Consider the following 25536-nt stretch of genomic DNA (forward strand, 5'->3'; position numbering starts at 1 on the left):
CGAATTCTGAGCCCCAGGAAGGAAGTAACTAAGTCTTTTATCTCTTTACCGCCATTGTTGAGCTAAAGTAAAGCTCTCGTTCACCAGATATTCACTGAATGACTAAAAGAATGCATTTTCCTATAATAAAAATATGGCAGGTTATGCTTTATTGGTGCCTCTTGCACCATTTAATGTGTAAACCAATATGTACTTCTTTTTTAATGTAGAACGTTGTTGTTTTCACAGTTAAGTGATGAAGGCTCAAAGTAGTAATAACAACAGTAATAGTAACCATGTATCGTGTGAACCGGGTGTTCAACCAGGCATTGAACCATACAATATTTGATTTAAATCTCTCATCACTCTTATAAATTGGCCTTATTTTCCTCATTTTCCAGTTTGGGAAGCTGATATTAAGTGGCTTGTCCAAGTTTACAGAACTATAAAGGGCTAGAGTCAGTATTTGAACTAGATCTTCCCGATTCTAAGACTTCCAAAGCTCTCTCCACTAGGCTTTATATTTATAAGGGAACATAATTTCTGCCTACATAATGCACTATCTGCTTTCTACCTTCTTGAACTGAATTTGAGAATAAGAATTGAGGATTGCATTTATGTTCAGGATTTAATCTTTATATTAAATTTAATCTGAAAATAAGTTTTTATTACATGAACGTTATAAAAAGTAGAAAATACAGATGAGCACACAGAAGAAAATAAAAATCGCCTACAATGTCACCACCCAAAAATAACTGCTATGAGGATTTTGATGGATATCCTTCCAGACCTTTCTCTTAAATTAAAGATATATTATTATATCTCACAAAAATGAGACTACACTTACATATATCTGTTTATTGATTTTGTTTTACTCAATGATATAAATATATCTTTAATACCCCATTCTTAATTTTATGTAGTATTCTATTGAATAGTCATAGTGATTTTATTGAACCAATTCCTCAGTTTTGGACATTCAGGTTATACTTATATATTTTGCTATTATAAATATCTAACATCCTCGTTTTGACCAAGAGAGAAGTAAGAGGTGGCGTGAAAATTCTTAGAATTCTGCTCTCAAGAAAAGCATTGTAGAAAAATACATTTTACTAAATACATTGCAAAAAACATGTGATATCTATATATTCATGTAAACTCCTCGAGGGAAGAGACCAAGCCTCATTCATTTTTGCATTCATAGCAGGAACTCAATAAATGTTAATGAATACATATTTTACAAGAATCTCAATCCTATATTTTTGCATTTTTATGTAGAGCTGACATTTATTAGGAAGACATTTCTTTTTGGCATCATGGAATGGACACTGGCTCTTCTAAGAATCACAGAATTTAATAGAACCATCTTATCTTGAAGGAGTTAGTAAAAGCTGTCTCTTAGATAATGAGAAATATGTGTGAATAACAATACAAACACAGCTTGAGTGTAAAGTAGGTGAAGTTCAGCTTTGTCCCATGCCTTCCAGCACCAGGTACTTTCCCCCTGCCCTCTTATCCCACAGCAAGGCTCTCCCACTAGGAAGCAGGGGCCTCCTGAAGCACAGTGGAAAAAAGCTTGGACTTTAAAGTCCAATAGACTTTTGGTTTCAAGGCCCAGGGCCAATGCTTATTAGTTATATAAAAAAGGTCAAGTTACTTGATTTCTCTAAACCTCAGTTTCTTCACCTATAAAGTGAGAGTTAAAAATGGTAACTCGTAGGGTTATCATGAGGTTTAAATGAGCTAAAGTTTGCAAGCAGTACAGTCCCTTGAACACAGTGTGCTCCAGACTTATAGCTACTATTGCTGTAGTGTATGTGTGTGTGTGTGTATACTCATTATACAGTATTATTATATATACTATTGTATATATTATTATGTATACATATGGAGAGAGAGAGAGAGGGAAAGAGAGAGAGAGGGGTAAGCTATCCCAACAAGTATGGGTTGTTATTCATGTTTTGCATGTTTAAGGCTTTTGTTTGTTGAACAAAATTATAAATGCACTTCAAATCTCATTTGCTAGCATTGTAATATATTTAATGCAAAATTAAAAAAAAACAAAATATAGAATGTTTCAAGGCAGAGAAACATGAAAGGAGTGTCTTTATAGCATAATGTTGTACTTGAGCTATGAGAAATTTTCTATAATTTCTTGGAAAATGTCACGATGAGTCAGACATCAGTAGACTCACCTCCTTGGAAGTCTGTAGTTGTAAATAGCATTCATTAAGGTCGAATGTACATTAACACTATGCTTTAACTATATACTGAAAAGTGACATGAAGATTATTTACTTCTTAGAAGATTATATATTACAAATTGAACTGTTGACCAAGTTATTTTGTGTCACTGGAGAAGATTGACTGAATTAGGTAGAATTTGAAAGATTTCTTTTAACTGTTTATCTACAATGACTGATGTAATCATTAAGAAGTGCAAAACAGTGACAGACTATTTCAAGTTATTATTTTTAACATTTGTGGCAATTTTTACATTAGTTTTATTAAGATCTGGTACTCCCCCAGGGGAGCTCACAACCTTAATATTGGTTGTCTTCTGAGTCTGTAAATCTTTAAGCTCCTCTCATAGTAGTCACCAAAGTACCTGTCTCAATATTTTTTAAATGAGGCTCGTAAACTTTACACAAGGATGTGGTGGATTTATCAGTGTGCATTCACAAAGTGCTTTTGTCATGGGCTGTGTTAAATACCAAACTTCAAGTCAGTGGGAAATATCTGAGTAAAACTTAGTGATGTCTTAGGTAATTATGAGATTTTCTCTGCCACTCCCCAAGAATCACCACTCTGTCTTTTCATCTCCATCCACATTTTTACTCATAATCCATGGAGCTAAGACTAGACCTGCCCCTCAGGGTGACTGCCCTTCTTCCAGGGTGGGCACATAGAACAGCAAAGGCAGAAGGAGACTCATATCTCCGCTTGGTTGTCTGCATCAACTTTCATGATTAGCTGAGACACTTGTCACAGCCAGAGTTGTCATGTTCTCCTCATTTATACTTCTTCTCCTTCATTTATTTTTCTCTTCTCTTTCCACGTTTTTTCTTTTTCTTCATGACACTCAATGCTTTGCTTATTAATCTTTTGTACTTGCTCTGCAAGTCATGTGCGTTCCTGTGTATGATATATTCACTTTTCACATAAATTCATGTTAAGTAATGAGAAGATAAATGACTTTGTGTCAGCTAAAAGTTTGTGGAATTTTTATAACTTTTAGTGGGAAAAACATGTAATTTTGAAGAGCACAACCTAATTTGGTCTAAAGGACAGATTTTTTACAAGTTTATTTTGCATTCCTCTGTAAATGGAGTCTAGGACCTAGAAACTAAAAGTACCCGTTACTTTTCATAGCTTAGTAAATTTAAGGGTTAGAGGCTGTCATAGGAATGAGCTTCCTAAAGGCAGGGACAGCACTGTCTTATTTGTATATCAAGAGTGCCTGGAACCAAGTGGATGAGATTTGAATGCTGAAAATAAGTTTTTAAGTAAGAACGTTTATTGCTCCCTGATAAAGGAGACTACATTCTCCTTTATATGTGAGGATCCTTTGCCTTTGTACTGAAGCACTTACTTGTATTCTGTGTGACTTGACATGGACCCAGGTTTGTCGGAGCTGGCTTATAGCCAAGGGCTTGCAGGAACCAGGTTCTCCTTCTTGGCCAGCGTTCCTTAAAGAATCCAGAACTATGACCCAGATCACGTGTAGCTTATGGAAAGGAATTGGGATGTGTGATTCAGTCCTGAAGAAGGAAATGGGACCCCGGCACAGTTCTGAACTCCCCATAATCAAGGAAATTATATTTTTGTTACTATTTTGTTTTGTTTTTTGAGGTCATAAAAATATGGAATGCTTCACAAGGTAGCGTGTCTTCCTTGCTCAGGGGCCATGCTAATCTTCTCTGTATCATTCCAATTTTAGTATATGTGCTGCTGAAGCAAGCACTGTTACTATTTTGTTATATCAATTGGTGGCTTGTATTTGATATCTGAGTGTATGTTGATCTGGAAAATGCTTCTTGATTTTCAATCCAGGTAATGTGCCTTATAGAGTATATATCCTTCTAATAAGATAATTAAACTAATTTCAATAAGAACTATAAGGAAAACCTGGAAAATTTAGTGCAAATTAATAACTTATTCCATGGTCATTACCAGTTTTATATGTAGACACCAAGTAGTGTATATGGAATTAACTAGATTGTTATTTAAAAAATCCAGTCCTACCTTACAGAAGGGCAATCCTTTGGCAAGATCGTAGACTACATACAGAAGTACAGGCTTTTCTCTTGAATACACTCTAAAGTATATATCTTTTCCATGAAATCCTGCATTTCAGCATCTAAAAGATAAAATTTAGCTGCAGCTTTATAGCATAATACTAAGTTATTGATTATCAATAAACAATGGGTGTTTTTAAAATAAATTTCTAATTGAAATGTAAGTATAAACTATTAAACAAATTACCAATAAGCTCTTAAGTATTTATAAAGAAGAAAGCAAAGGAATGAAAACCTGATGGTAGGGAAATATGACTTTCTTTTTAGAGTCCTACTTTATATTAATGCTGATTCTTAAAATTTGAAGCATCTGCTGATTTCTACTATTAAGGCGAGATAAACATAGACATCCTACTAAAGTAGCTTGTGCTATTTAAGCAGTAGTCCTTTGAGTATTGTGCAGCTAATCATTTTATATTTTTCTCAAGAGATTTTTATGTTTTGTGGGTATGCATAAAACTTGAATGCATTTTCAGATAGTTTCATCTTTGGGGAAGAGAATAGTTCACTTTAAATCATTCCCAGTCTCTGAGAAGTGGGATTGATTTTTGGAGGACAAAATCCACAAGTGATATTGTCTAGAATCACTTTCAACCTTCTAAAAATGGACTTGGGAATCATAAGAAGCAAGGCTGAGACAATCCTGTTCCTCTAATGGTAGTGTTATAGAGTAGCTCACTTTTGAGATGATTTGATGGTCTTCTGCCATCTGGTGGACACTAGTAGAAGTGTCACTAGTGGAGTAACAGTGATGTAGTCTAGACCTAAGTTAGAATACATTTTCTTATTCTGAATTGATGTTTTTGGTAATGGAAGAATTGCCCTCTTATTCCCAAAGGAACACCTTATTTTAAATCCTTGATAAACAACAACAAAAAATAACATCATAGTTTTTACGGTGAAACACCCTGTCTCTAATTCATATAAAGTTGTACATGCATTTCTTTATGTAAAATATGTATATTTATATTTTTCTGAATCATTCTTATACTGTAGCTAGCATAGCGTACATATGCAAAAATTGCTACTACTAAATACTGTATGTAAAATTTGTTTCAATTTGTAAGACCAGTTAGTTTTGGGTGCCCTCCTGTGTTCACAACATAAACTGCAGACTAGTCTAGACAAAAGACTTTTTGGTCACATTTTGATGCAGTTGAGGTGTATTTTCATAGAGTCATTGAAATAGTCTTTGTAGCAGTGACGATCGGTTGACCTAAGTCAACTGCACACTCTCAGCCAGTGGCGTTGTAACTTCAAGTGTTCCCTGAAGGCAAAGCCTGGATTCTGTGAGCATATTAATTAATCTTTGGCCTTAGAAATCTTTCTCTTCTCCTCCTTTGCAAATCTCTCTGGCCTAGGAAGAGATTATATTTATTACTTTGCTTCATTAGCATGATATCATATAATTTTATAATTTTTACCCTCAGTTAGTCTAAACTATCCCATTATGAATGTCTCGTAGAAAGTATCGTAGTACTCTTTCTGATGGGACTCAATTTTTGGCATGATTCCCAGCATGGGCCTGAATTCATTTTAAGAAGTCCCTGAATGATTTTCAAAGTATTTTTTCAGGTGAGACAAACAAATCTTCTAATTCCCTGAAATTAATTGCTTAATCTATTTAAGACGCCAAAGTGGGATTTTTGTTAGCAAGTCTGAAAAATACTGAAATAGATCGTCTTTTATAATTGAAATTCTCCTCGTCCTGAGCTAAACGTATTTGTCAGACAAGAAATAAAGACACCATAAATTTGAAGACATCCTTTGTTCCTTTATTTCTAAAAATGATTTGTATGCCAGATGTATTCAAGACTGTGTTCTAGGCAATATGGAAATAAGAAGCTGTGGTTCTTATGTTTATAATCTACTAGAGAAGTTAAGACTCATTCAGGAAAAAATAATATGAGAACACGCAATCAATGTAATAATAGTGGTAAAACAAAACAGGCAATTGAAAATGGCACTGATCACTTCAGCAGAGATCAGAGCATGTGCTAACAGAAGAGGCAGCCTTTGACCAAGACCTTTCCTGAATGGGAAGGTAGGACTTGAACAGATAGAGATAGGAGGGAAGGAAGAGGTATTTCAATACAGGAAATGGCATAAAAAAAGCTCCACAGTGGGAAAGTGTAACTTTTTACTTCTCTTGAAATAAAATACAACAAAAGTTTTCATAGAATACATTTTACTCATTAAAATCCTAGAGGCTGACGGTTGTATTAATAACCGTACTTTTTTTCTCTCTGAAGTTTGTAGTTCAGAACCAGAAAACGTTCAAGCTGACCCAGAGAATTATACCAGCCTTCTTGTCACCTGGGAGAGACCTCGAGTGGTTTATGATACCATGATTGAGAAGTTTGCAGTTCTGTACCAGCAGTTAGAGGGAGAAGACCAAACCAAGCATGAATTTTTGACAGATGGCTATCAAGACTTGGTAACTATAAGATCAATTGTTTCACGTATTGATAACATTCTAGTTTAATTTTCAAGGTAAGAATTTACAAATGCTTGTATGTTGTTAGAATTTGTATGAAGCTCTCCAGTGGAAAGGAGGGAAGCAGAAACTATACTATACTAAACTTACAGTGAATTACAGTAGGTTCTTATTTATCTTTTGAATTACAGGGAGACTGTGACTTTGCCACCAACAACATTATAGAGTAGACACTTATAGAGGACTTAGGAACTGGAGATCATCTAATGTAGCCTTTCTTTACAAATAAAGGAACTCAAAAAACAGTTAAATACCTTGACTGTGATCTCACAGTTATGGAAAGCATTGGGTCTGGAATCTCATGCTTCATTACCGTCATGTATTGTTTCCCCCATCATACAGTACCAGCACAAGAAAAATAGAGTAGGGGACTCAAAAGTTTTTTTCTTTGCATCAAATTTCCAAGTAACAGATGTGAAATCAATTGAGTCAGAACTTCTGGGACACAAGGCAGGTAATCCGTAGGAGAAGATCCACTCTCTCTTCCTCCCCACTCATGCACATGAATCAAAGAAAATGAAGTACAGATTCCCTCTGTGACCTGAGCATCTTAGTATCAGACTTTGCCTTGGTAGGGAAGTGTTGGCCATAGACTGGGTGAAGTTGAGAAAACTCCATCTGAGTGTGGCTCTACGAAGACCCCACTGCAAGTCAAAGACACTGAACCCTGCTTTCAGAGAGCTAGAGTCCTACAAGCCCTAGGAACCTGCATTTAAACAAAAACTGTCCTTGTTATCATGGTGTTGAATAGCATATGGGCAAAACAGATAAAATTCTTAACAACTTTTTAGTTCAGTTATCTAGAACAGACACACTATGAGCTGGGAAAGTTGTGGAATTTATGGGAATATGCTATTTTTCATTTGATAATGATGTGAAAGGGGAATAATCCTATTACTGTCTGGCTTACATATTGTTAAGATAAAGAGATAAATTGGTTTTTCATTGTGTTTTTCACATGTTGCTCCTTGAAAATGCTATATGTTTGTCTAAAATATTAATTAATTTGCATCATTTATGAATTTGACAAATTCAGGTTAAAAATGAAACTTACTAAAACTAAGCAAATAAATGCCTAGTTTTCCAGTATCTTCCTAACTTACAAATATCACAAGTTCATCTTAACAACATTGCATAAACTTTTTCTTAAGTTAATAAAATATAAATATTTTCCATGACAAGGAAAAGTTTTCTAAGGACAGATGTCTAGTATGTTAGTACCCCTACGAGAATCACACATTTGTATAATTACTGACATCTTTCTTTTAGGGTGCTATCCTCAATAATTTACTACCCAATATGAGTTATGTTCTTCAAATAGTAGCCATATGCACTAATGGTTTATATGGAAAATACAGTGACCAGCTGATTGTTGACATGCCTTCCGATGACCCTGGTAAGTGCTCCCCTGATACTCCTTTATATTACTAAATAAAGGAGGCTAGTTTAATTACTGAATGCATTGGTGCTTTTACTCTGACTTTATATTCTTTTGGTTAAAAGGCAAAATGTTTTGCTTTTTAGTCTGGATCATCAGGTAATTTTGTGATGCATGGAACCCGTTTTTCTTCCAACAGATCTGGTGCGGGACATTAAGTAACTTTATTCTTAATATTGAAGTTTTCTATTTATAAAATAAGAACAGCAAAACCTGTTGTAATGTCTGTAATGGCCATCAAATGGAAATAGCTATGTAAATATTAAGACTTTTATTTTGGATAATGAAGAGTTGGTTTCATTTGTGTTTATTTCTTTTTTCAGCCCCCAAAGCATTTTGTAGTAAGTATATCCGTGATCCTAGGATCATGTGAGGTACTTTGAAATAACTCTACAAAGCATCTCAACAGTTTCTCTTAGATATTTTTATCCCCTTTTTATAATTTGGTGGAGGGGAGGAGTGCTTTCCTCTTACTTGATTTGCCAGTACTGTTTCATAAAAGCAAAACAAAAATGTTGTTTCTGATGGTATTTTATTTGCATGCATCTTCTCTAAGTATTATGGGAAAATCTTTTGATCTCAAAGCATATGCAATAATTAAATGAAGTGCTGACCATCATAATTTCACAATTTACAAATTTATGTAATAAAGTCTTCCTTTTGTTAGTGTAAGCAATTTTAAAGTAATAGAATGGACTATATATGTATGTATTTATATATGTATATGTGTATATGTATATATACACACACGTCATGCATATACATATTCATAAATATATGCAAACATACATAAATGTAAATAATCTTTGGTCATCCCTATCATTAGGCTACTCGCTGAAATTTTTACAAGTTTTTAATGGAAACGAATGGTTACAAATTATATTAATTATAGCATATTCCAGTTTTATGTATGGAAGGAAAACTGATTTGCATTGATTTGCCTTTGTGGTCTATATGCCATAGCAGGGACTTTAATCCATTATGAGCTTTTTCGTTGATTATCTCATCCTAGTTTTTCTCACCAGTTGAATTTTTAAGTTGAACAATATATGTCAGAGCATTAGATGTTACATTATGTATCCTTCAAACCACCGGGCACAAAACTTGCCAAGATAGTTCCCAAGTTAAAACATTAATGGCTAAGGAATATTACTGCTATCATGATGACAATATCATTATTTAATATTTCTTATGACCTGCCTCATGGCCTGGGTATACCCATCTTTCCCATTGCTTTTATTTAGCATTGTTTTTCAAAATCAGGTTATTTTTAAATGGAATGTGAGCTCTAAGTCTTATTGAAAGGTGAGTATCCAATTAACTGACCATGGTTTCAACCATACCATATCATGCTCATCCATTTAATGTCATCTCTTACCAAAGTTCCCCATATTGATTCACCAGAAAAATGACATCTTTACCAGAGCAACATTGACCATGTTGGCCAACATCTTAAGTGAATTGATGAAATATGCATATGAGAATCTCCTCCAATCCTATTGTGTATTTTAGGATATGAGTTATATTGAATACATTCACTTCATTTTACTATCTTGGTTTAATTATACCACTTTAATTTCTGTACATAAAACAATTTCCCAGGAGTTTGCAAAAAATAATTACTTTTAGCTATTTGTATTATGCTCTTTCTTACTCTATCCACTATGCCAAAATGTTTAACTTTCTGAAATTTTTTTTGAGAAGCTTATTGCATATGAAAAAAGAGATCAAATGTCTATTTTCTACAGAAGTGATTTCTGAGTGATCCTTTTAGATGAGTCTATATTGGCACAAAGTATAACATTCTTGTATCATCTTGTATCACATCACTTTCACATTTGTACAAAATAATAAATATTATTACTTGATTGCTATTTATTCAAAGGATCAGGACTCTATTGAACTAGTGAGAGGCTAGTTTGGACACACCATTTAATCTCCGTGGATGTCTCAGTCCTTTAAAGAATTTTGTACAGTAATGATGTTTTAGTAAAAGATGGTATTTGATTTAATATTTCACTATGATGTTTCTCGTAAAAGGCAAGAGTTAAAAACTTAGATTATTCCTTAATTATTCCTACCAAAAGTTCTTCATCAAAAGCCAATTTCCCTAAAGTTTGGGCTCTTCCTATTTTTTATAAAGAAAATATTAGTTCTCTTAGAACTCATTCTTTCTGTTCTTAAAGGCTGCAATGGCGTTTCAATCCATATATTTTCAGTTCATTATTGAAATTACATTATCTTAGATATTGTTTCTATAGTATATATATTACAGTTGAAGTCTTGACAGCAGTACTGTCTCGTGGTTTAGCATGATGGTACCTATAAGATTTGTGAATTTTATGATTTACGTGGCTAATATAGATGTAAGGGGGTTTGGAGTTTGCTGCTTATTTCATGGTTTTTATTAGTACCATTTCATCCTGTTAATTATGTTGTTTCATTACCTTAGTAACATTGTAATATACCCTATTGAATTATTCTATTATTATTTTGGGTAAGCTGTTTTCTAAATACTGTATTGTTTATTGCTTTTGTTAAAAAGAAATGAAGGAGGTAATTATAACTGCCCTCATTCTTTCAATCGTAAATTTCAAATATTCTAATCAATATTTGTGAAGAAAAACTCAACCTTCCAAATTGTGCATTTAACTTTGGCTAATTTGATTAATTTAATGCTTGGCAGTTTAATTATACTTGTTGTTGTGTACAATAGTATCACCATAAACTAGTGTCCATTTAATCTGATTATAATTTGCTATTTTAAAATAAATGCATAAATTTATATTCAGAAACAATTTAAATTTGTCACGGAAACCTTTTTAAAGTTAAGCAGAAATGTATATTCTTTTCAAATACTTTGTAGAAAATTATATTTATGAATAAGTAATTCATAAATGTATTTATTTTATTGTAACTAAAATAATCATATTCATTTCTCTTCTATAACGTAGAACTGATTATTATACAGTTATAGAGGACATTATTTAAGCCATGTTTTAGGGTCTTGATAATTTTATGGGTTAAATTTAAATGCATGATGAATTAGATCAACATATTTTTCTGTTATTGTGTGCTTTTCAGTTGTATAACATTTGTCTTTGTTAAATCGCTATACATCTGTCCTTACTCTGCCTGTACCATCATGTGCCGTGGGTGTTATTATATAATGATATTTAAAATCACAGTTTGAAGAGTTTGCAGTCTACATTGCTTTTGCCTTTAGCACTGTGAAATTTGGCTTACCGTCAAACAATTAAATAAGCCTTGCTTGCCAACCTACATCAGTGTTGCTTTTTTGTGTTATGGAATATTAATGTGTTACTAACATGCTCTTTTAGAAAATCTAACATTACATGTGCCCAAAAACAAAACCAGAATGAGCCAATAGCTTTTACTCAGTTATCACACAAATGTGAATTTTAAGTGTTCACTCAAAGAAAAAAAGATATTTACAATCTTCACTATTGGACTTTTTGTAACTTTCATGGAGTCTATTTTGATGAAGTGAGAAGATTCTGTAAACCAGTATAATTTTTGAACTATTTAAGATGTCATTACATCAGCCTGAGTCAGACCAGTGGCTACTAAAACATCAGTTATTATTTGTGAGGAAACAACAGGCCAAAGAGTACCCAATGTGAGACCTTGTACCAATCACCAGAGCTAGACCTTGGGGGCTGTGAACTCTCAGACCCAAAAGTATGGCTTCAGAATCTCCAGGAAGATTGAAACAATCTTCCAAAAGTATTTTACTTCAAAGTTGTTCTGAAGATGCTCAGCAAAAGATTTCTGGATTATTGTCGGGGCGGGGGAGGGTTGAAGTGTTTCTGGGCAACCCCAGAATTTCAGTCAATTCAAATGATCTGAGTCTAATAGGAAACCAGAATGAAGATCATTAGAAGAGGGTTTATACTTACCAATATGAAGACACCACACTAGGGGTATTCACCCATGAGAGTGCCATGAAACAAAGAGGGTCTCCAAGGGCTGCTTGGCCCTGTATGTTCTCCCCCTAGGGTCAAAAGGGGGCCCAAAGAAAACTTCTTACTTCCTATTGCAGTAAACAACAAAGCCAGTTATAGCAAAACTCACTGATACTCTTTAGGGGATATGATTGGGTAAAATCATGTATTTTCCATATAGTTAATTTATACTCTGGTAAAAGGATAAAAATAAATCAAATGCAGTACACACAGAGAATATTGAAAGGAAAGGAAATCAGTCCTCAATGTAATAATTATATAAACCCCATACCAACCCTGACAGTTAATAAGAAAATTACCTTTGCCCATTGAAAGTATGAAGTTAGGTGAAATTAGATCATGGTTTTGTTGTTTTTTTAATTTAAAACATTTCGTTAAACATGTTAAAGAGAATGGACTATCATTGACATTTTTTCCCTTAGCATCTTAACAGAGAAAAATCTACAGTATAATAGATGTATCACTTACAAGTCTTTGATTATGCTTTGCCCTTATTAACATTAAAGTATTTTAAAAGTACATGAAAAGGAGTGACTCCATTTAAAAGCATTTTCAGTAAAATTCTGTATTGTCTCACGCTAAATTTGAAGATTTTTACATGCATCAACTTCTCCAATTGTAGTCTTTAGAAAATCATATTGAATATTCTTATTTGTCTCACAGTTTAGTGACATCCCATATTTAAATTCCCATATATTGGTTTCCTTAGAGGCGACAGAGACGTAATTGTTTCAGACTATTTAAATCACTTTAATTTGGAATCAAAGAATAAAGAGCATGAAAAACAGGGTGGGAAAAGAGTTTCATAGAGACAAAAATAGAAAAAGGAGAATGCTAACAGTCCAAATAAAAATTTCTAAACTCCTTCACGGTCAGTTTTAACAAGAAAAAAAAATAGTTGTGACTTAAAATTTGAGACTGTGATTGTCCTAGTGAATATTTTCATTTTTATAGCACAGAAAATTGTTCAGGGTAAGTAACTTTGGAATAGCTCAATAGTCAAGACTATTAATTTCATCTAAATCCTCTTGGGAGCTGGGCTATCTTCTAAATTTAACTTGAATTCTCTTCTAAATAGAATTCATGCATATAGCTGTATTTTGCTTTTACATTTCTTAGCACCTAGAAATTTTCTGATAAAAATAAACTCAAGAAAGTCTATATTATAAAACAGGCTGGGTTCGATAAACATTTAATGTTAGTTCAGTCAAAATGCCTTTGAAAATTCTGTAGAATATGCATTCCCTTTGAGGATAGATAGAGGCATAAAACATAGAACATAAGCAGCGTTGGGATAGTGAAGAGCATAAACTTTGGGATGGAGTGAGATTCTATAAAATAACAGGAATAAGAGGAGTATCATTGTAATAATGCTCAAGCCCTCACAGGTACCCTGTCTCCCATCTTCCTGATGACCTAAGCAGCTCAGACAAAGAGTAGGGAAAAATGCTCCTCTGGCCTCTCAGTAATTTGACAGTGGGGCTAGATTCTTGCTAGAGAGAGATAACCAGTTCCTCATCTTTCCTGCATTTACTAGCAGGTCTTGTTTGAGGATTGAGATATCCATGTACTAGAAATATACTGATTCTGGTCAGTTGGGAAAAATGGACTGGAATGACCTTGGTGGTTGCCTTTTTGCATAGGCAGCATTAGCTGAGTTTCCCCTGGGAGAAGGCAGGGGAATCACTCAGATCAGTTCTTCCTGCTGCCAGCCCAGGCTGGACCTGCTGGAAAACACTCCATTCTACCTGGTGCAGCACACTGTATACAAATAGCTATGAGCCCATATCCAAAGACTAAAAAGATTTATTTGACACTCAGTCAGAAGACGAACTTAAGGAATAAGTAGCTGAATAGGAAAATAAATCCTGTCAGTTCTCCCCAAAATCCCTGGCATTTCCCCAACTATGTTTTTATCAGCCCTGCTAGGGATGAAAGTAAGTTTGCACTGATGAAAAATTATTTGGGTTTCTTTACACTCATAACATCAGCCTCACTGTCCCCCTCTCTCTTCTTAGCTTCAATCACTTGGGGTGGGAATGGGGAAGGGAGTTGGAGCGGAGGGTAGTGATGAAGGTTTTCTTTTGTTTTCTGGGAAAGATTTGTCCTGAGCTAACATCTGTTGCCAATCTTCCTCTTTTTTTTTTTTTCCCTTCCCCAAGCCCCAGTGCATGGTGGTATATTCTAGTGGTAAGTCCTTCTAGTTCTTCTATGTGAGCAACTGCCACAGCATGGCTACTGACAGATGAGTGGTGTGGTTTCGCACCCAGGAACTGACCCCGGGCCGCTGAAGTGGTGCGTGCCAAACTTTAACCACTAGGCCGTGAGGGCTGGCTCCAGGTGAAGGTTTTGAATGCAGTTTCATACAGGTTCATGTGGTGTTGTTACATCGTGTTCAGTAGTGTTGAAAACTGAAATTTGAAATTTTTATTTTGAGAGATTCTGTATTTTCAGAGCTAACAGTCTTTGTTTTTCTTTTCTCTCTTTCCATCCAAAGGTAAACCCACATGGCTGAAGTAGTTGAATAAGAATTTTAATAATTTTGTTTTTAATTTTATAGAACTTGACCTCTTTCCTGAATTAATTGGAACTGAAGAAATAATCAAGGTATCATAGCTATTTTTTTTATATTCAAATGTTTTAAAATTAAAAAGTCTATTTTTAATTATTGGTTAGGTTTCAGATGTTGCATTAAGAAAAGTTCGTGTTGCATTAGTCATTGTAGGGTTAGTTGCTGAGCTTCACAGATAGTCATATAATTGATATACATGATTATTTTATGAAGAAGTTGGAAGACACTTTGATTAGTATAATAAAAATAACAGAGATAGAAAAGGTTTGGTGATAATGAAAAAAATGAACTTTAAAAATAATTACAGCTATGAACTATAAATTGGAATATTTTTAGTATTCCAATTTTTCTAAAAAGCTAAAATAATATTTACCCAATTCTTAATATTGCTAGTTTATTTATAACTAACTTAACCAATAATTGATAGATTGATAATAAATATAAGCCAAAATATAAATTGTGTATATTTTTAATGTGTTAAAAATAAATTAACCCTTTTTTTTTTTTTTTTTACGGCTATTTTAATTTTTTGTTTATTGCGGTAACGTTGGTTTATAACATTGTAAAAATTTCAGGTGTACATCATTGTACTTCTATTTCTGCATGGACTACATCATGTTCACCACCAAAATACTAATTACAACCCATCACCGCACACATGTACCGAATTATCCCTTTCACCCTCCTCCCTCCCCCCTTCCCCTCTGGTAACCACCAATCCAATCTCTGTCCCTATGTGTTTGTTTATTGTTGTTATTATCTACTACTTAATGAAGGAAATCATACGGTATTTGACCTTCTCCCTCTGACTTATTTCACTTTGCATTATACCCTCAATGTCCATCCATGTTGTCACAAATGGCTGGATTTCGTCGTTTCTTATGGCTGAGTAGTATTCCATTGTGTATATATACCACAGCTTCTTTATCCATTCGTCCCTTGATGTGCACTTAGGTTGCTTCCAAGTCTTGGCTATCGTGAATAAGGCTGCAATGAACACAGGGGTGCATGTACCTTTACAAATTGGTGTTTTCAAGTTCTTTGGATAAATACCCAACAGTGGAATAGCTGGATCATATGGTAGTTCTATCGTTGATTTTTTGAGGAATCTCCATACTGTTTTCCATAGTGGCTGCACCAGTTTGCACTCCCACCAGCAGTGTATGAGAGTTCCCTTCTCTCCACATCCACTCCAACACATGTTGTTTCCTGTCTTGTTAATTATAGCCATTCTGACGGGCGTGAGGTGATATCTCATTGTAGTTTTGATTTGCATTTCCCTGATAGTTAGTGATTTTGAACATCTTTTCATGTGTCTGTTGGCCATCTGTATATCTTCTTTGGAGAAATGTCTGTTCAGGTCTTTTGCCCATTTTTTAATTGGGTTGGTAGTTTTTTTGTTGTTGAGATGCATGAGTTCTTTATGTATTTTGGAGATTAAGCCCTTATCAGATGTATGGTTTTCAAATATCTTCTCCCAATTGTTAGGTTGTCTTTTCGTTTTGTTGATGGTTTCCTTTGCTGTGCAGAAGCTTTTTAGTTTGATGTAGTCCCATTTGTTTATTTTTTCTATTGTTTCTCTTGCCCGGTCAGATGTGGTGTTTGAAAAGATGTTGCTAAGACCGATGTCGAAGAGCGTACTGCCTATGTTTTCTTCTAGAACTTTCACAGTTTCAGGTCTTACATTCAAGTCTTTAATCCATTTGGAGTTAATTTTTGTGTATGGTGTAAGGTAAGGGTCTACTTTCATTTTTTTGCATATGGCTATCCAGTTTTCCCAACACCATTTGTTGAAGAGACTTTCTTTTCCCCAATCTATGTTCTTGGCTCCTTTGTCAAAGATTAGCTGTCCATAGATGTGTGGGTTTATTTCTGGGCTTTCGATTCTATTCCATTGATCTGTGTGTCTGTTTTTGTGCCAGTACCATGCTGTTTTGGTTACTATAGCTTTGTAGTATATTTTGAAATCAGGAGTGTGATACCTCCAGCTTTGTTCTTTTTCTCAGGATTCCTTTAGCTATTCGGGTCTTCTGCTGTTCCATATAATTTTTAGGATTCTTTGTTCTATTTCTGTGAAAAATGTTGTTGGAACTTTGATAGGGATTGCATTGAATCTATAGATGGCTTTAGGAAGTATGGACATCTTAACTATGTTAATTCTTCCAATCCAAGAGCACGGAATATCTTTCCATTTCTTTGTGTCTTCTTCAATTTCTTTCAGAAATGTTTTATAGTTTTCGTGTACAGATCTTTCACCTCTTTGGTTAAGTTTATTCCTAGGTATTTTATTCTTTTGGTTGCAATTGTAAATGGCATGGTAGTCTTAATTTCTCTTTCTGCTACTTCGTTGTTGGTGTACAGAAATGCGACTGATTTTTGTATGTTGATTTTGTATCCTGCAACTTTACCATATTCGTTTATTACTTCTAAAAGTTTTCTGGTGGATTCTTTAGGGTTTTCTATATATAAAATCATGTCATCTGCAAATAGTGACAGTTTCACTTCTTCCTTTCCAATTTGGATCCCTTTTATTTCTTTCTCTTGCCTGATTGCTCTGGCTAGGACTTCCAATACTATGTTAAATAGGAGTGGTGACAGTGGGCATCCTTGTCTGGTTCCTGTTCTTAGAGGGATAGCTTTCAGTTTTTCACCATTGAGGATGATATTAGCTGTGGGTTTCTCATCTATGGTCTTTATTATGTTGAGGTACTTTCCTTCTATCCCCATTTTATTCAGAGTTTTTATCATAAATGGATGCTGGATCTTGTCAAATGCTTTCTCTGCATCTATTGAGATGATCATGTGATTTTTGTTCTTCATTTTATTAATGTGGTGTATTACGTTGATTGATTTGCGAATGTTAAACCATCCCTGCATACCTGGAATAAATCCCACTTGATCATGGTGTATAATCTTTTTAACGTATTGTTGTATGCGATTTGCTAGTATTTTGTTGAGGATTTTCGCATCGATGTTCATCAGTGATATCGGCCTGTAATTTTCTTTTTTTGTGTTGTCCTTGTCTGGTTTTGGTATCAGGGTAATATCAGCTTCAGAGAATGAGTTAGGAGCTTCCCCCTCCTCAATTTTTTGGAAGAGTTTGAGAAGGATAGGTATTAAGTCTTCTTTGAATGTTTGGTAGAATTCACCAGGGAAGCCGTCTGGTCCTGGACTTTTATTTTTCGGGAGGTTTGTGATTACTGTTTCGATCTCCTTACTGGTGATTGGTCTATTCAAATTCTCTACTTCTTCTTGATCCAGTTTTGGAAGGTTGTATGATTCTAAGAATTTATCCATTTCTTCCAGATTGTCGAATTGGTTGGCATATAGCTTTTCATAGTATTCTCTTATAATCTTTTGTATTTCTGAGGTGTCTGTTGTAACCTCTCCTCTTTCATTTCTGATTTTACTTATTTGTGCCTTCTCTCTTTTTCTTGGTGAGTCTAGCTAAAGGTTTGTCTATTTTGTTGATCTTTTCAAAGAACCAGCTCTTGGTTTTATTAATTTTTCTATTGTTTTTTGGTCTCTATTTCATTTATTTCTGCTCTGATTTTTATTATTTCCCTTCTTCTACTGATTTTGGGCTTTGTTTGTTCTTCTTTTTCCAGTTCCTTTAGGTGCATTGTTAGATTGTTTATTTGAGATTTTTCTTGTTTGTTGAGATAGGCCTGTATCGCTATAAACTTCCCTCTTAGAACCGCTTTTGCTGTATCCCATAAATTCTGGCATGACGTATTTTCATTTTCATTTGTCTCCAGGTATTTTTTGATTTCTTCTTTGATTTCTTCGTTAACCCAGTCGTTGTTCAGTAGCATTTTGTTTAATCTCCACGTATTTGTGGCTTTTCTGATTTTCTTCCTATAGTTGATTTCTAGTTTCATACCGTTGTGGTCAGAAAAGATGCTTGGTATTATTTCAATCTTCTTAAATTTATGGAGACTTGTTTTGTGGCCTAATATGTGATCAATCCTGGAGAATGTTCCATGTGCATTTGAAAAGAACGTGTATTCTTCCGTTTTTGGATGGAATGCTCTGTATATATCTACTAGGTCCATCTGTTCTAGTGTGTCGTTTAAGGCCAATGTTTCCTTATTGATCTTCTGTTTGGATGATCTATCCATTGGTGTAAGTGGAGTGTTAAAGTCCCCTACTATTATTCTGTTACAGTCTATTTCTGTTTTTATGTCTGTTAATAATTGCTTTATATATTTAGGTGCACCTACATTGGGTGCGTAGATATTTACAAGTGTTATATCCTCTTGTTGGATTGTTCCCTTGATCATTATGTAATGCCCTTCTTTGTCTCTTTTTACAGTTTTTGTTTTAAAGTCTATTTTGTCTGATATGAGTACTGCTACCCCAGCTTTCTTTTCATTGCCATTTGCGTGGAGTATCTTTTTTCATCCCTTCACTTTCAGTTTGTGAGTGTCTTTAGGTCTGAAGTGTGTCTCTTGTATGCAGCATATATATGGGTCTTGTTTTTTTATCCAGTCAGCCACCCTATGCCTTTTTTTTTTTTTTTTTAAAGATTTTATTTATTCATCTTTTTCCCCCCAAAGCCCCAGCAGATAGTTGTATGTCATAGGTTCACATCCTTCTAGTTGCTGTACGTGGGACTCGGCCTCGCGCTGCACGGAGAAGTGGTGCCTTGGGGCGCACCCAGGATCCGAACCCGGGCCGCCAGCATCAGAGCGCGCACACTTAACCGCTAAGCCACGGAGCCGGCCCCCCTATGCCTTTTAATTGGAGCATTTAGTCCATTGACGTTTAAAGTAGCTATTGATAAGTATGTACTTACTGCCATTTTTTAACTTTTTTTTTTTTTCCCTCAGTGTTTTAGTAGTCCTTCTCTGTTCCTTACTTCTTCTATACAGAATTGATGGTCACTTTAGTTTGACCTCTGTCTGAAACCTGTACTCTTTAACTACCCTCCTCCCTCCTTTTATGTTTTTGATATCATATCTAACCTCTTTTTTGTGCATTTGTGTCCATTACGTTCTAATCGTGGAAATAGATAATTTTTCCTATTTGTGGTCTTCTCTTTTCCCCTTAAATCAGTCCCTTTAACATTTCTTGTAACACTGGTTTCTTGGTGACAAACTCCTTTAATTTTTGCTTATCTGGGAAAATTTTGATCTCTCCTTCCATTTTGAACGATAACCTTGCTGGGTAGAGTATTCTTGGCTGTAAGTTTTTTCCTTTTAGCACTTTAAATATATCGTGCCATTCTCTTCTAGCCTGTAAGGTTTCTGCTGAGAAGTCAGCTGATAGCCTTATGGGGTTTCCTTTGTATGTAACTTGACATTCTCTTGCGGCTTTTAGGATTCTCTCTTTATCTTTAATTCTGGACATTTTGATTATGATGTGTCTTGGTGTGGGCCTCTTTGGGTTTATCTTGTTTGGGGCTCTCTGTGCCTCCTGTACCTGGATGTCTGTTTCCTTCCTTAGGTTAGGAAGTTTTCATCTATTATTTCTTGAAATAAATTCTCTGCCCCCTTGTCTCGCTCTTCTCCTTCCGGGACACCTATAACACGGATGTTAGTGCGCTTGATGTTGTCCCAGAGGTCCCTTAGACTGTCCTCACTCTTTTGAATTCTTTTCTCTTTTACCTGTTCACCTTGGGTAATTTCTTCTAGTCTTTCTTCTAGCTCACAGATCCGTTCTTCTGTATCCTCTACTCTGCTTTTGAGTCCCTCTAATGAATTTTTCATTTCCAGTATTGTATTCTTCATTTCTGATTGGTTCTTTTTATATCTTCCATTTCTTTGTTGACATTCTCACTGAGTTCATCTATTCTTCTCCCCAGATCAGTGAGCATCCTTAACACTCTTAGTTTGAACTCTCTGTCGGGTAGGTTGCTCATTTCTGTTTCACTTAGTTCCTTTTCTGGGGTTTTGTCCTGTTCCCTTACTTGGAATGTATTCTTTTGCCTCCTCATTTTGCCTCTTTCCCTGTGCTTGTGTCTACGTATTAGGTAGATCAGCTACGTCTCCTGCTCTTGGATAGGTGACCTTATGTAAGTGATGCCTTAGGAGGCTTCCAGTATGCTTCCCTCAGTTCTCAATGTTCCAGGGGTGACCCCTATGTGGGCTACGTGTGTCCTTCTATTGTGGCCTGTTAGCTCTCCCTATAGGCGCCCAGGGAGGCTGAGTTATGCTCCTGGCCAGCTGTTGTAATGCTCAGCTGCTTGTAGTTGTTGTGGGCCCTTCAGTCTCTTTATCAGCTGTGGGGAGCCCCAGCACAGTTGGCTGTAAGTTCTAATACCACATTTGTGTTGCAGTATTTCTTTTAAGTTAGTAGGCCCCCAGTGTGGCAGGTTGTTAGGCTCAGTGCCTTACAGTTGCTGTAAGCCTCTAGCTTATTAGGTCTCTTGTCAGCTCTCTGAGGATTGCAGCTGGGTGGGGCTGGCCTCAGGCACAGGAGCACCCAATTGTTTCAGGCTTTGGAAGGTGGGGCAAACCTCCTATGTGGGTCTTTGAGAAGCACAAGTCTTCTGCAGCTGACAAGCCCTGTTGCCCACAGGTCCACACACACAGTCAACACAGTCCTGCCCCGTGTGAGCGCCCCGACCTCCCCCAAGTGGACCCAGTCTCTCCAAGGAGGGAGCCCCACACACTCCGCCACCACCCCACACTCTCCACCCGCTCCTTGTGCACACCCTGCCCAGCTCAAGTCAGCTCAGTTGCCAGGCTGCAGAGCATCCAGTCACCAATCTATGCAGGCCCACACGTTGCCTGAGGGCTTGTTGTTGGGTGGGGCCAGTCTCTAGGGTGGGCTGCCTGCCCTGGCTGAGCTGGATTAAATCGGTGCTCTAGCGGGTGGAGCAGACCCTGGGCTAGCAGGCCTCAGGGAGAACTCCAATGGTGTCTCTGTCAGCACACCCACACCAGGCCGCAACAATGGCCGCCGCCAATGTCCCAGTCCCTGGAGAGGTCTCACCCCTCACCGAGATGCACTCAGGGCCTATTAGGTGAGTCTCTTGTCACCGAAGCACTGTTCACCTTTCTTTCTGGTGATTTTAGGATGCTTTCTGGAACGGGTGAGTTTGTGCGCGGGCCCTTTAAGAGCCAGTTTTAGTTTCTTTGTGAACCGGGTTTTCTGGGGGTGCTACTCAATGCTTTAGTAGCAGCAAAGTCAGATATTATGCCACTGGTGTCGATTGTGCTGGGTCCACAAAATGCCCACAGCGGGGGTGCTCCCCGGCTCCGGACCCCGCGCCTCCAGGGAGGCTGCGGACCTGTGAGCTGCTCCAGGCGGCCGTGAAGCTGGCGGCTTGTGAAGGCGGCGTTTTTCCTCTCTAGAAGGGAGTCTCTGCCTCTTCCACCTCAGTTAGGATTGTCCGTTGTTGCAGGAGTTCCTCTTATCCAGTTTTCAGTTCTGTCTCAGGGGTAATTTTTCCACGAGTAGTTGTAAATTGGCTGTGTCCACGGGAGGAGGTGAGTTCAGAGACTGCCTACACCGCCATCTTGACTCCGCCCTCCTAAATTAACCCTTTAATTTGAATATTTGTTTGGACTATTCTTATTATAAGTGTCTGTTACTAGCATGTCTTTTAAGTAAATGGGTGTTTAAGAATATTTATAAGTTTTAACACTGCCTTAATTTTTAAAATAGAGAGAAAATGACTGATGTATCTTATATTTCATCCTAAGCCCAAATATACTATTCATCTTGACTGAGAGTATATGTGAAATCCAGGTGTTATTGTTAATGTCATCTGAACATGTGCCTGAGCTCATAAAATGTGATAACTAATGCTATTATCTAGCAATAAATAGCAATTAGGTTGTGTTTTCACATGTATAGTTACTTTAATAACTTATATATCTTATGGCAATTCTCTCTTACAAAGGATTATTTTACCAAAATGACCAGTCCACCTTTCAACAAGAATTCACAGAATTCAGCTAAGGAGATCTTTGTGTGTGTGTGCACACATGCACATGGATATGTATATACCTAGAAATGATCATCAGAATCAAGTCAAAGGCAGGAAAAAGAAGTTATTTTTACACCGTAAATTCAAATCATTGATTTGAATGGTGTCTTAGTTCAGGCTGCTATGACAAATTACCGTAAACTGGGTGGCTTATAAACAACAGAAATTTATTTCTCACAGTTCTGGAGGCTGGGAGTCTGAGATCAGGGTGCCAGCATGGTTGGTTCTGGTGAGGGCCTTCTTCCGGGTTGCAGACTGCGACTTAACTCTTTGTATCCTCACATGGCAGAGAGCAGAGCAGAAGCAAGCTCTCTCATGACTCTGATTTTAAGGGCACTATCCCATTCATCTAATCCTCCACCTCATCTAACCCTCCCAAAGGCCCCTCCTCCTAACACCATCACCTTGGGAGGTAGGATTTCAACGTATGAATTTGGGGAGGACACAGACACTTAGTCCGTAACACTATTCGCTTCCCTTGATTCATGTGGGAACGAATGACAGAGGTTGGCAAATACCTGGAATGTATCAGTAATGGTTTTTAAGCCTGAATAAGGAAACGAATAGTTTGGAGGATGTTTCTCAGATCCTCTTCAAATAGAAATCCCATTACTTTGAAAGACAGTATATCCAGCATGATCAAGGCTCTACAATAAAATTTTTAAAATGGAAGTTATGAAGAATAACAGATGTGGCACAGATCAAAACCATATTGGAAGAGAGATTCACAATAACTCCATAAGAAATTACAGGAAGGAGTGTCCATTAAAATATTTGTGGTTTCAGATATGTATAAAGTAATCACAGAGCATGAATGATATATTATTCTTGAAATGCTGACATGAGGCCATATAACCTCATAGAGATCTACCAGATTTTGTTGGGTAGGATTAATGAATGATCCACCACCTTCTTCAGATTCTGAGAGGTACCTGAATCCGATAAAGTCTAAAATCTGCTAGAAAAGAAAGAAATAGAAAATGTGTGTTTATGTGTATATAGTTTTGTTCCCAAAAGATCTAACAGAAGAAAAGATGAATAGCATTACGTTTTAAGAAAAATTTTTTAGAAATCTTATAGTATACTAGCTTATAGTAGGAGGATGATGAAGTGTGTTTGTGTGGGAAAATAGCAAAGAGGAAGAGAAGCAATATTGTTGTGGGATTTGATAGAAATTGTTAGATCGTGTAAAGAATATTGCTGACGTGTCTTCTGGGAATTTTACTGTGAAGGGGAGGAGAGAGGTAGAATGATAGCTAGAAGTTGAATCAGAGATTTTCCTTTGTGTTCGTTTTAGATAGGAGAGATCTGGTTCGTTTAAGCTGATAAGAATGGTCTATTTGAGAAAACAAAATGGAAAACACAAAGTAGAGGGAAATTCTCAATTGTGTTCAGTTCTCAAGAAGATGATGGAGAATGGATTTAAAACATAGATGTAGAAATTAGAAAGAAAGGAGGACAACTTTTTAGTTATGATAGGATGAGGGACAAGGGTGGATTTGGTTGGTCCTTGTTTTTGAAGTTTTAATGTTAGGAAGAAGTGTGTTTTTGTCAGATGGCTTCTCTTTTCTCTGTAAACAGGAAGGCCATCTTCTGAGAATGAGGGGAGAGGATAGGAAAATGGAGTTTTGAATAGAGCAGGAAAAAAGTTTGAAAGGGTCTTGGTAGAGGGTAAGAGTATGGAGTGATATCAGAAAACTAAGCAAATATCCAGATTTGCAAAAATGAGGAAGAGTTCAGAAACTCCATATTGCTAAGTTTAACATTGATCCTCAGCAAAACTCTAGATCAGATTATAAAACAAATGTTTTGAGAACTTCTAAGGAAAGAAGTTATATCTGGCACCAACAAATTTTCACCAAGAGCAAGTCAAGGCAAGCTATTCTTATTTCCTTTTGCATGAAGTTTTTGGGCTTGTAGATTAGGGGACTATTTTATTCAAGAAATTATATGGTGAAATCTCTTGAGTTGTCTTTGTGCACAAGGTATCAAGCAGAATGCAAAATTTCTTGAAGAAGTTCTGACCACTAGTGAGGAAATTTGTCTAGGGAATCTAACAGAATATCCATTTTTAATATCAATACAATCTAGATCATTAAAGCTGACTCACTTCTCAGAGCTGTGACGTATGCCTTAGGAAATACTTAAAACCGACCAAATCATTAAGCTCTGGATAATGATGCAGTCGTTAAGCTTGGAAGCTTGTGTTTCGTACAGTGCCGCTTTCCAGGCATATGAGACACGTGTTCATGAGCACACATAGTTTAAAATTCAGATTCTTTCTGCTATATTGGTCAAGTTCTTACTGACTAATTTGTACTCAGTCACTTTTTTCTTCTTTTAAGGGGCATGGCCTTAAAAGATCTAATAGATGACAATGCTAACAAATTGGCAAAATCATGTCTCATGTGGACTAAAAATGTTATATCTTGATGCCTTTGGCAATTTAGTTTTCTAAACATATGATTAGACATATTATAAATGTACTTAGTTGACCTCTAGCCAGATAGCTCCTGGGCCATTACAGTAACTAAGTGGTCATGAAAGACTGGGTCATCTGAATGATGGTTCTGAGGGAAACACAAAATTAAAGAACTAGTACTAGAGGTATGTTTTTGACAACTTGTCTTTAAAATGTCTACCTAAGTCTTAAGTGGAAGGTATTTAAAACAAAATGAAAAACAAAAACAAAAACCTCTTCCAGTCCTAAATCTTCCTCTTATGATGGCTTAAAAGTTGTGATTTATTCTGAATATATACAATGAAATATTCTGAATATGCAACTACTTTGGTCTTCGAAATAAATTGTTTCATTGCCGTTTCATATT

General features: G+C 36.1%; 1 protein-coding gene and 1 non-coding gene across 4 annotated transcripts in view; one reads left to right on the top strand and one right to left on the bottom strand.

Annotated features, from left to right (window-relative positions):
- PTPRZ1 (protein tyrosine phosphatase receptor type Z1) overlaps positions 1–25536 on the top strand; it is a 177039-nt gene that overhangs the window by 105639 nt on the left and 45864 nt on the right. For all 3 annotated transcript variants that reach the window (XM_014785324.2, XM_087430134.1, XM_087430138.1), the window contains 3 exons: positions 6529–6713; positions 8043–8169; positions 14758–14804. In XM_014785324.2, coding sequence (XP_014640810.2) covers positions 6529–6713; positions 8043–8169; positions 14758–14804 — 359 coding nt within the window. The remainder of the gene's footprint in view (positions 1–6528; positions 6714–8042; positions 8170–14757; positions 14805–25536) is intronic.
- On the bottom strand, positions 3836–3942 carry LOC147918256 (U6 spliceosomal RNA). Its single transcript, XR_015553501.1, has one exon. It is a non-coding gene; the product is annotated as a U6 spliceosomal RNA (small nuclear RNA).

Source organism: Ceratotherium simum, chromosome 1, assembly GCF_057802395.1.
Source record: "Ceratotherium simum simum isolate JZ-2026a chromosome 1, ASM5780239v1, whole genome shotgun sequence".
Classification (NCBI taxonomy): Eukaryota; Metazoa; Chordata; class Mammalia; order Perissodactyla; family Rhinocerotidae; genus Ceratotherium; species Ceratotherium simum.